The following is a 12,362-nucleotide window of genomic DNA, read 5'->3' as shown; positions in this document are numbered from 1 at the left end:
ATCAAACCCAGATTTAGTTACTTGAGTTAAATTTGAGTGACCTAGCGAACATGGGCTTCTCTCCACTGGCTAAATTGTGCTGTTCTCTCTGGCAGCACGTGCCTGCATCTTGCTCCAAGCATGAAACAAGCTGTTCTTGCTTTGCAACATGGAGTATCAGGTTGATCATTTAGGACTTTGTTGTTCTATGCCCGGTACTTCTCCACTGGGAAAGTTGACAAACCCTCTTCTCATCTTCTAGCACGCTAGCATGAAAGTTAACTTGTGAGCAATTAATCAATTAACAACTCAGCATCTTTCTACCTGTGGTACTCCATACTTGCCCCATCTGCCCAGGAAGGAAAACAGATGCTAAAGAAATGTCAGATTGTGCTGATTGCGTGGGGTGGTAACAAAACTGCCTGCATCAACACCCCATTCAGCCCTGGTGACACGCCTGCTAGTCCCTCCCTGCTCACACTCCTCCTGAACCTGTCCTGCACTCTACCAGAAGAATCTTTCTGCAAGATACCTTGCTCCATGTTGACATCCCACCTCCATCGCAGCCCATCAGTGGTTCCCCAGGGACCTTCAAGCTAGAATTCAAACTGCTTCGTCACCAAGCCCCGCATGATCTGCTCCTGTTCACCCGTCTAGCTTCGTCCTCTACCACACGCTCATCTTTCATACTTGAAAGCATGACCAGACTACCTGGAGTTGCCTGAAGGTTCCATGCCTTTGTATAGTTCTGTCTAGTCTGCTTCCCTAACTTGACTGCTTTGCTGGCTCCACCCTCCAAACCTGAACTTTTGACATCATGCCTTTTGGGACAACATCCTGGGATGCCCTTGGGATTATTTCCCATGCTGTTCCCTGCTACACTGCCTTGTACATGCCTTTTGTAAAAATGCATATCCCATGGCATCATGATTTATTTACATGTTTACGCATCTATCTCCTGGACTAGATTAATGATTTAAGACAACAGAGCCCATGTCCTCCTCATCTTTGTATCCCAGCACCTAAAAGGGTCTGATACATGGTTAATAATAATGAACGAATAATTAGAATTATAATAATAAAGAATATACTACTAATAATAAATGGATGAATTAATGAAGAATCCCAACACATAGCAAAATACATCTTCATAGCAAGGAATCCAAACAATTTCAAAGACCCTAGTTAAAAGGCTTATCCAGTGGTTTGTTAAAATCAGTAATACCATTTCTCAAGGGCTTCCTATGTTCAGATGCATTGCCATGTGCTTTATATACACCATCTCTAATCTTCACAACAACCTGCAGGGCAGATGTCATCATTCACCTTTTGTAGATCAGGAATCTGAAGTCCATTGATCACATATCAGTCAGTGGAAAGTCAGGATTAGAATTCAGCGCTCCCAGTTCACAGCCAGTGCTTGGAACACCCCACTCCCTTTCTTTCTGCCCCTGTTAGAGGAAGGAGCCCCTTCCTTAGAACCATAGAACTGGATCCCTTAGGGCCCTTCTCCCTAGCTGAAAGAACAAAAACAAGTTGGCCTTTTTCCTGAGCCCATCTAGCTAGCCAGTAGCTGTGGGTAGGTGCCAGAGGGTTCATGCAAGTGAGTATTTTAAGATGTTCATTGAAGATAACTTAGTCACAGGGTTTGCTAACTTTTCAGGTAAAGCCAATTGGAGTGTGTTTGTGGCACCAAGCATTTGCATTGCTGTCGTCATAGTGGGCATTTTCTCAACGCGTTACTTCCGGCAAAAGTGAGTTGGTTACATTTTCCAATTTCAGCAATGTGATTTTTTAAAATGACAATAGCTGTTGCCACTATGCGTCAAAGAAACGGACGTTCTCATACATTGCTGGTAGCAGACTAAATTTATTCAACTTTCTTGGACAACAGTATTGTTAAATTTTTTTTTAAAGTTTTAAAATAGACCTATGACCTATCAATTCCTAACTGGAAATTTAGTCTAAGTATATGCAGATATTTAATGGCAAATACGTTCACTGAAGTATTGTTCATTGAAGGAAAATATGAAATAACCTAAATGTCCAGTGATATGGGGTTGTTTTACTACATCACAATATATCTCATGCTGTATAGCATATTATATCCATTAAAGACAGAAAATAAAATGATATATTTGCAATATTACATTTTAAAAAGGTTGCAAAGCAGTATGTACTTTAAAAAGTACATGTACACATGCATACCTATATGTAAGAGACCATTTAGCATTAAATTTGGTTCTATATGCCAAATAATAGGACTTAAACTAGCTAGCCCTGGACTTTCTCGCCCAGGCTAAGGAAGTAAATTCAGGTTAAGGGCTGGTGTGGTAGCTCTATAGTCACCAGGCATCTAGGCTCCTTTGATCTTTTTGTGCCATTATCCGGACTTGGCTTCCACAAGCTCACTTCATGGTCCAATGACTGCAGGAACTATAGCCATCATGCCTGCATTCTACAACTATAGGGAGAAAGAAGCAAGGTACCCATATTTCCCTTTTCAGGAGCTTTTACATGAAGAAGTCAGACATGATACTTCTGATTACACATTGGCCAGAACTGGAGCAAGGGAGATTTAAAATTGCGGTCCTACAGCTGGGCTTGTTGTCATCCCAGTAAATCAGGGTCCTTTCCCTAAGGAAGAGGATGAGGGAGTATTGGGTAGTGATTAACGCTCTCTACCCCAAGGATATGCACCAAAATATTAATGAATGGTAGTTTACCAGGATATAGAATAACGGGATTTTAGTTCTATTTATTTTCTACAATTTCTTTAGGCATTATTTTGTAAAGAGAATTTTTTAGAGTTATTCGATAAAGAGTTTTCTTCAAATGTTGTGTAAAGTAAGAGAAGAGGTCAAAATGAAACTAGCTCAAAGTCATTCTACTAGCCATTGAACTTATCTGAAAGGCTTTACATTTATTGAAGCTCTCATATGTGATAGATACTTCAAAGCAGAGCTCTCTTTAGGTAGACTTTGAAAAAGTTGAATTCAAATAGAATCAAGTAGGATCACATTCATCCTCTTCAGGGAAATATTACCAGTTAGGGTGAAAGCTTTTTTTGTTAAAAGAAAACAAACACCCCCAGATATATGGCTTTAAAAATAGTTTATTTCTCTCCCACATAATAGTCCTGAAGTAAGTCATCCAGGTTGGTTGGCAGCCATGCTCCACACAGTCATTAGGGACCCCGTTGTCTTCTGCTTTAGTGGCTCGGCATTCCTTGGACATTGTCCTCATCTGCATGATCTGTACTGGGTCACAGGTACCTCTGCTCACAGTTGTTCGGAGAGAAACCAGTCACACAGACACATCACTTGCTTCAAAGGGCTAAACATCCTGAAAGCTTTCCATTCTTATTAAACATCAAAGCTTATTAAAGCCAATTCTTCAAAAATGTTTCATATTCGCTTTGAATTTTTAAAAAATAATCAAAACATTTAACTCACATGCATTTATTAGAAACATTTTTAGGACTTTTTTCCTTTCATGTCATAAAAGTAATATAAACACATTTTAAGGTATTTTTAAAAAACCAGAGAGGATAAAGGAAAAAAGAAGACCCATAGTTCTTCTGATCATCAAGTACAACTACTGTTAACAGTTTGGATATTTCCATATGGTATTTTCTTCCTAGGCATTTTTTTTTTAACATTGTTATTGTTCCTGTTTTGTTCTTTGTTGTGGTGGTTTTTGTTTTTGTTTTCCTTTTTTCCTTTTAGCATAATACTTTACCCGTTATTACAAACCTTAAAAATTTTTTTTTAGATTTACATCCAAGTTAGTTAGCATATAACAAACTCTTTATAAACATTTTAAACTAAATAGTAAGTTCTCCACAGGTGGGAACCATGTCTTCTTGTTTGTTTTTTCATCCCCAGGATATGGCATGTGCTCAACATAATTAGGGGTTCAGTCGGTGCTTGTTGAATGAATGCATGGCTGGACAGTGACAGCTAAACATTTGTTGAGTAAAAGTTCCATAATTTATTTAGCAAACTCCAAATGGTTGCATCATGACTCTATCATCTATCTGAACTTCAGAGAAAACTAGTCTAGCCTTGGATGATGCATCATCTTTCTCCTTCAGTGTTTTTTTATTTTATTCATTTGCACACTCCTACCATGAAATCACCGCACTAAGAACCGATGCTTCCATGCCACTGTGTGTGTGCATGCTTAACCAGATGTCATTGTTTTCTTTATCTATAGGGTATTTGTTCTCCTTTCAGCCCTCAGACCTCAGTGGTGTAGTAAAGAAATTCCAGACCCAGCCAATAGTACTTGGGCCAAGAAATACCCCACTGTGGAGGTAAGGTTATAATGCCTTAGTGGTGAATTGATAGAATTCCAGTGATCTAAGTTTCCCATTAGTTATCAGGAGACCTAGGTGCTTATTAGTCCCTATGGATAAGCTGAAGCCCCTAGTGCTAGGTTACCAACTGAGTCAACACTCCCATACACAGGAATTTTCTGAAGCTTATGCCCAAAAGACTAAAATACCCATAGCTTTTCATTCCTCTCTATGCCATAGGTTCCCTCCTCACCTCCTCACCTCAATTCTTCAAAAGACATAAAAAAGCAAGTATTTTTGCCATTTGCTGAGCACTAGCCTGACTCATCCAAATTTAAGAGAACTGAAGCTTTACTGTGACATTTCCTGTCCTGAGCATTGAACAGATAAATAGAGCTCAGACTATTTTGGCGTTGGCAGGAAGCCAGTCATTCCATTGTGCAAGGAGAAGGTTTTAAAGGAAAGGTTGCTCTGCTGGCAGATGGGAGAATGGAGAGTAAAGGATGGGAAGGGCATTGCCGCACAGCCCGAGGTGGTGAGAACAGCTCATGGGGGGCAAGCTGGTCATCTTGGGTGAGGGGTCTGGGAGTTGGAGGCATCTGGACATGGAGCAACACTGTGCATTTAGGGGGAGCCAATGGGACAAAGGCAAGATGCCAATATTCTTCCCGTTGCCCAGGACCTTGCAGCCCCACACTCTATTTCTCACACTGCTAGACATTCTCCTCCAGGATTCTTCTCCTCAGTTATGCAGTGCATTCTCTCATCCACACCCTTCCTCAGGCCAGAAGGTAGTGTACCAGCCACTGCTCAGGGAAAGAGCAGGTTTCAGCCGTGTCTGTCTCTGTGGGAATTGAGGTCACTGCAATTAGTGACTTTGAAATAAAGTTTGGGTGCAGACCCACCTCGCCACTCACCATGTGGATGGCCCTTGGGCAACCTGCCTGATGATCTGAGCCCAAGTTTCATCCTCTGTAAAACAGGAATTGATAATATCTCCCATGTATACCGTTTGTGAGGATTGAGTAAGATGCCATGTAAAGCACATGCATCATACAAGGCAAAGATCCTTCACTTTATTTCCGGAAAGACTCACACTTGCCATCTCCTTTCACTATTGAGGGATTTTGTCTCTGTTAAGTTACATTAACAAGAACAATAATAATAATAGTAGCTTTTATATATGTGCATATATGATTATATATTTATTTTATATATATTATATACATGATACATAATTATATATAATATAGTATATAACTATATTATTAAATAATATATTCAGGGGCGCCTGGGTGGCTCAGTCAGTTAAGTAACTGACTCTTGATTTCAGCTCAGGTCATGACTCGAATTCATGAGATCGAGCCCCGTATCAGGCTCACACCGGGCATGGAGCCTCCCTGAGATTCCCTCTCTCCCGCTTACACAAATGCACTCTGTCTCTCAAAAAAATAATATATTCATGTTTATATATACAGGCACATGCCAGATTTATTGCAGATTTGGTTTCAAACCATAATAAAGCAAATACTGCAATAAAGGTAAATGACTTTTTGGGTTTCCTAGTAAAGTTATGTTTTTACTATAGTCTGTTAAGTGTGCAATGCACTGTCTAAAAACATAACGTATATACCTTAATTTAAAAACACTTTATTACTAAAAAATGCTAATCCTCATCTGAGCTTTCAGCAAGTCATAATCACTCAACACAAATCACCAAAACAAATAATGAAGAAGTTTGAAATGTTGCAAGAATTACCAAAATATGACAGAAACACAAAGTGAGCAAATGCTGTTGGAAATATTATGCCAGTAGACTTTTTTGAAGCAGGATTGCCACAAACCTTCATTTTGTAAAAAAACAAAACAAAACACAACACAGTATCTGCAAAGTGCAATAAAGCCAAGCACAATGAGTTATATCTATTATATATATATATATATATATATATATATATATATATAACTTTTATATGCCAGGCACTTAAAAAAACCTTTCTCAAGCATTAAAATCTAATCCATACAACAGCTTTATGAGGCTATACTATTGTTATGCCCATTTTTCAGATGAGAAAACTGAGGCACTGAGGACTAAGTAACTTGCCTAACGCTAGTCAGCTAAAATGGTGGATCCTGGATTCACATGCAAGTAGAATGTGCCATCTGCCTTTGTATTATAGGCTCTAAAAGATCTTTAAGCATAGGGTGAGCAGAGTATTTCTAGTAGTCAACACCTCTGAGCTGAACAGACTAACTGAAGAGGTATTCACACACTGGGCCCTCACGTGGTGGCAATCTTGCAATGATCTACGGTCATGCACTCAATAAGAACACCAATGCTAGTGTCAGAGGGGATTCAAGTACCAGGTGCTGAGTCAGCTGAGCTTTAAGATCCCTGTCTTCCAATGCTGACATTCCACAGTCCCAAGTCCTAAGAGCCTGAAATAGCACAGTGGGAAGCAGCTCTGGGTCAGTCCCGGACACCTGGCTCCCAAACTTGTAGCTTTGGCGTCATGGTCTCTGTTTGCCTGTTTGAGCATGAGGGGATACAGAGGCAGACAAGGCCTATGAAGGGCCCATTAAAACCTAGAAGAAATGCTGAGAAAGACATACAAAGGGTTAGAGACAGTAACAAGGAAAAAGATAAAAGAAATTGCCATACATAGGCCTGAAGTTCATTGTAGCATTATAAATAGAAGCCAAAAAATTGGGCATAATGGAACCTGCCACGAGGGGAGCAGGTTAAACATGTGGGTACATCCATAAAACAGGATATTATGCAACTACTGAAAAAAAAAAAATGAGATCTATAATGTGTCTAAAAGTCCCTAAGACACCTAAAGGTAAAAAAAAAAAAATTGTAACAGCTGTCTAAAGTGGGTTTCATTTGTATAAAGAGAGAAATTTTATATACACTCAACTCCAGCAATGTATAGGATATTTCTGGGAAGCCTACATAGGAAACTGATAATGTTGGTTGGCTTTGGGTAGTGACTTGGAAATTAAGAGGGCCACTTAATTTGCATTACAGAGTCTCTCTTTCATTACAAAAAGATGTGCATATATATGTCTTTTGCAAAACAAACAAAAAAACCCTAGTAAATTAGAAAATAAAATTTAGCTTAAACATGGCATCTGTGGTGATGGCCTTGAGGCAGCCTCAGAACCCCATGTCACTTGACCCTTGAAGTGGGCAGACTGCTTCTAAAGACCCTTCTCTCCCATTAGAGGCTGAGGCAGACATCAGAAGCACAACAGTCTTTCACCTCCAACAAAATTCTCAGGCCTTAGATCCCTGTACTACTTCTTAAGATGTGGCTAAAAAACAGGTCTTTAAGCTCTGGAGGGAAAGGCCAAATCATAAAGGCGACCACTAGGATGTTCTCCATTTTGAGCCTGTAGAAGCTAAACAATGCCCTTGAGATACCTGAGGACTTGCCCTAGGACATGTTACCCAGAGAGCCTGCTTTGTACACACTCTGAGGAGCAGGCTCTACCAATAAGGCCAAAGCCTTCAAGAAGGCAGAGCAAATGCCCCACTTATGGAAAAAAATAAGCCATTTCTGTACCCCGTATAGTCCCTCCCACATCTGGGGTAACCGTGTTTTGGCAGCCAAAGCAGAGAAAATGGCAGCTGTGCTTCCCAGAGCTGAAGGCCATCTTCCAAGCCAGACTGTTGTGCCAGGGCCAGTTTGAGTAACCATCAGAAAAGAACACTTCCCCCCACGCCCACCCCCCAAAAAACCCCACACATGCACTTACCCTCTAGCTTGTCAGTGTCCTTTGTGGAAGTCTGTCCTGAGACCTCACCATCATTCACTTTTGGATGCTTGTCATGCTCAAGGAAAGGAAGGGGACATCAGAAGCAAGTCCAGACCAAAAACCACTCTTGCACAACTTGGCATTTGACAGATGAGGGAACAAAAAGCCAGAGAGGTTGATGGAGATTTCCCAGGCTATTGAGTATCAGAGTTGGGAGTAGTCCTCAGGGTTTTCCCTGTCATCCTACTCTTCCCTTCAGGCATGAAAGATCTCTATTCGCAGATGGCTTACGGACATGTAAAAAACAAAACAAAACAAAAAAAATTGACCGTATAAAACATCATGTACAAAGGCCTTCATGAAAGAGGAAGGCATCAAGCAGAAAAAGGTGCAGAAAACAGGAGGGTGGGAGGCTAGCAGTGGAAGCCCAAGTGTGTTGGTGGCTTAGTAATGTGCTTAGTAAGACCAGGACGGTGTGCCTGAAAGTTTTTGAATGGAAATATGGGGAGGTAGAGGAAGGTGCAGGAACCTGACTGCCAAACTACAGGCTGGGAAGCTTCACTATGTAAGTCTGAGCTGTTAAAGGCTTTGGAACTCTGCTTTAAAAAGATCAAGCAGTGTGAAAGATAGTTTTGAGGGGGTAGGTAGAGCCCAATGAAGCCCAGAAAGAGAAATGTTAACAGAGTGGTTGGACCTGGAGGACTCAGGAATCTATAGTAAGTTTGGAAAGGAGAAGAGACTGGACATTGAAGAACTGGTAACTGAAGTGATGCTGACCAAGAGAAGAGTAGAAAAAATTAGCTATAGGGGAAAAAAAGATGAAAATTTTTTCCAAAAGTTACTCCAGAGGGTCTTTCTTAAGAGCAGAACTGAGATTATTACCCTGAACTGTTTAGTTGTATCAAAGCTCAAACTCATTAGCATCCCTTAAAATTCTCTTCATCATGTGACCTTGTATTTCCAAAGCTTCCGTTTACCTGTCAAAAGAGAGAACTAGCATGTTCCAGAATAGACCAGTCCTCCTTGCCCATCACTTTCCTACCTGGAAAGTCTCTCAAGATTCAGCTCTAGTGTGACTTTTAAAGTCCTCCCTGCCTCCTCCCCCAGACGGAGGCAAGCTCAGCCTTCCCTTTGCACCCACCATGCTCCCTATCCTAAGAAATAGCTAGTGCAGTTGGACTCCTCAGAAATAGTCTGGTTGAAAGTTAAGTTTGGTAGGTAACCACTCATTGGCAGGGGGTTGAGAAGTCCATGGCTCCTGTCTGCTCCCTGACGATGTTAACTGTTTCACTCCTGCCACAAAGTCAAGGTCCCATGATGTCCCACCTAGAACCAATCAGGCGATGCAGGCTGCAAGGCCTTTCAAAACCCTGAAGTCAGTTGTCAAAGGATACTTCTGTAACAGAGCTGTATTATTAGCCTGTTCCTCCCCTTTCTCAGGAGAAGATGCAGCTACCCTTGGACAGGCTCCTGACAGACTGGCCCACTCCTGAAGAACCTGAGCCTCTGGTCATCAGTGAAGTCCTGCATCAAGTGACGCCAGTCTTCAGACATCCTCATCACCCCAACTGGCCAGACAAGGAACAAGAAATCCAAGGTCACTATACCTCTGAGGAAGACACAGGATATAGTGCCTCAAGCCTACCACCTCCCAGAGCTCTCATAGCAGAGACAGGACTAGTGGATCTGTACAAGATGTTGGGGAGCAGGAGCCCTGACTCAAAGCCAGGACACCTAGCTGGCCCTGTGACAGTACTCCCAGTGGACTACCTTCCCACCCATGAGGGATACTTACCCTCCAACATAGAGTATCTTCCTTCACATGAAGCTCCTATAACTGATCCTCTGGAAGAACTAAAGCCTCAGCACATCTCTCTTTCCATTTTCCCCTCAAGTTCTCTTCACCCACTCACCTTTTCCTGTGATAAGCAGCTGACTCTGGATCGGTTAAAGATGGGGTGCAGCTCCCTCATGCTGTGAGTGGTGAAGCTTGGAAAGTCCATGTGCTCCCAGCCCCCAATGTGTCTCTCATCCCCAGCCCACAGTGCTCCAGTGGTCATCACCTCTGGGGTGCTGCTATCAGGTCTGTTTCCAAATAGAGGGCAAACAAAAAGCCCAGGGTTTGTCTTGGGAACTGAGAATTGGCTGTAACCCAGATGCCTGTCTTGCCTTCTCCAGAGCCTTAGGACTACAGTTAACCCTTGAACAATGTGAGGGTGAGGGGCACAGGCTTAAATCTGCATAACTTGTGACTCCTCAGAAAGTTAACCATTGTTTGTTTTTGACCACTCTTACTGGTAACATAAACACTTATTTTGTAGATGTATTTTATATACTGTATTCTTGAAGCTAGAGAAAAAAAATGTTAAGAAAATCGTAAGGAAAAAGATTTATAGTACCGTATTTATTGAAGAAATCCACCTAAGTAGACCCACACAGTTCAAACTTGTGTTATCTTAGATTCAATGGTACACCGTGTGTACCTAGAGACTCCAATCTGGGTTCCCACAACTTTCTTTGCCAGGTTGGCCAGTAAAGGGAAATGATAGAATGGAAACCAAGGCTCTTACTAGCAAGGGCTAAGAATCCAAGCTTTATAAAGCTGCTACTCCATACCAAGTCATACACCTAGATCAGAAGCATCCAGTAGGCCTAAGGCAGAAATGTTCTCTACATTTCTTTACTGTTCGCTGCAGTTTATATGAACCACATTGGCTATTGACCACTTTGGAATGTCTAGTATGACTGAGAAGTGAATTTTGATTGTAATTAGTCACATATAGGAGGGCACAGGTCTAAATTACGGATCCACCAGTAAGAATTACAATGAGTCTTCAAAACAGATCAACCCAGTTTTACAGAGGAGGATGTAAAAGATCGTGGTGAACATCAGTATTACAAGGGCTCCCAAATGGTCATGACTGTTCTTATTTGTGAAAGCCTGTACAAATACACCTTTTTGCTAGTTTTCCTATTGTTTTATTTTGTCTTCACTCTCTTTCAGTGAATCAAGAACAACTTACTGGTGGAAAGTTCCTGTAAACCCGCAATATGACCTTGGGCAAACAGCTTCCCCTCTCTGAAATCCAATGTTTTGGAAAGGAGTGGGCCAAAGGCTTTCTGTCACCTTGTTTCCTCTTCTTTCTGCTGTAGCAGCTGTTGCCTTCAGGATCAGGGCTATCTCAGGGTCTAATGGTTGCACTTATGTCAACCCTTTCTCCCCAAGGCATCCTGCTTTTCCTTCCTCAGGAAGACAGAACTGATGCTGAACTGAGCCTAGGAGGTAATTCTTTTTCCCAGCATGAACTTGAAACATGATACATGTTGTATTCACTTAAAGCTGTGGCCACTGGCTTGTCACCTTCCCCACCCCATCCCTGCTTCTATCCCTTCACTGTAAGCCCTTCTGCTAAGCTGGTAAGGGAAGTCTTTTCAAAATGCTAATAGTACCCTTTCCAAAGTAACAGGATGAAAAGTCCAAGAAACCTTCTCAAATCCCTGTCAAGCCCAGGGCCTACACCCCAGCCTGATCCCAAACCAAACACTGGCACTGAGACAGCTTTGGTTTACCAAATGTCCCTCAGAGCTCTAAGAACTCAAGTGATGAACATTTGCTCTGCTTGTTCATGTTTAATTCTTTATGCTTCCTGCCATTCCAGATTTAATACAGTTCTTTCAGGCTTTCTTTGAATAGCTTAGTAAGTTCCTTCCTTACATCCCTATTCTACTCTATTTAGGTGCTGCTCAGCACCGCCACACATGGTTTCTTGAATCTCAGCAGCTTCAGCGTTTGTCTATATCCAGGATGCGGTGCCCCTTGTTTGACTGTTTACAGTGGGTCGTAACAGACAAGGCCACCTCCTCAGAAGCAGGCTAACTTGTCACCTCTTGACAATGGGAGCCAACTTCTCTTGTTGCAATACCTGCTTTACCTAGCTCTGATTTTTCTTTTGCTGGCCTGATACCCATCTTAGTCATTCTTCCCCTCCCCACTCAGACCCAACACCCAACTCCCAGTCTCCCTATTACCCCTCTAGACCCTTTCCCTTTCCCAAGTGATACTGCAGTTATTTGTGTTCCTAGAAAGTAAAAATAAAGAATTTACTGGACTGTAAATAACTTGAAAGCAGGAACGATCTGCTTCCCTCACACCATACCTGGTTCACAGTAGGCTATCAGTAAAATTAAGGAGCCATCACCTACCACTGTTTTCACCTTGTTCCTTCTGTTCCAGAAGCCAATCTAGCTGTGCCTGCTTCCTTTTGTTGGGACACTTAAATTTGTATTTGTTCTTCATTCCCAACATTCTACCCTACTGTTC

At 41.7% G+C, this 12,362-nt stretch overlaps 1 protein-coding gene across 3 annotated transcripts in view; it reads left to right on the top strand.

Moving 5' to 3' along the window:
* The window catches only part of IL12RB2 (interleukin 12 receptor subunit beta 2), a 78,362-nt gene extending 67,353 nt beyond the window's left edge, over positions 1–11,009 (top strand). For 2 of the 3 annotated variants that reach the window (XM_047082192.1, XM_047082191.1), the window contains 3 exons: positions 1,643–1,733; positions 4,198–4,297; positions 9,482–11,009. In XM_047082192.1, coding sequence (XP_046938148.1) covers positions 1,643–1,733; positions 4,198–4,297; positions 9,482–10,021 — 731 coding nt within the window. In that variant the 3' untranslated portion in view covers positions 10,022–11,009. The remainder of the gene's footprint in view (positions 1–1,642; positions 1,734–4,197; positions 4,298–9,481) is intronic. The other variant, XM_047082193.1, reaches the window with a different exon arrangement.
* Positions 11,010–12,362: the final 1,353 nt, after the last annotated feature.

Source organism: Lynx rufus, unplaced genomic scaffold, assembly GCF_022079265.1.
Source record: "Lynx rufus isolate CCGP_SWC_20201006 ecotype Redwood Valley unplaced genomic scaffold, mLynRuf1.p SCAF_2, whole genome shotgun sequence".
Taxonomy (NCBI): domain Eukaryota; kingdom Metazoa; phylum Chordata; class Mammalia; order Carnivora; family Felidae; genus Lynx; species Lynx rufus.
Note: the sequence above shows the minus strand (reverse complement) of the source record. Positions and strands in the feature narration are given on the sequence as shown.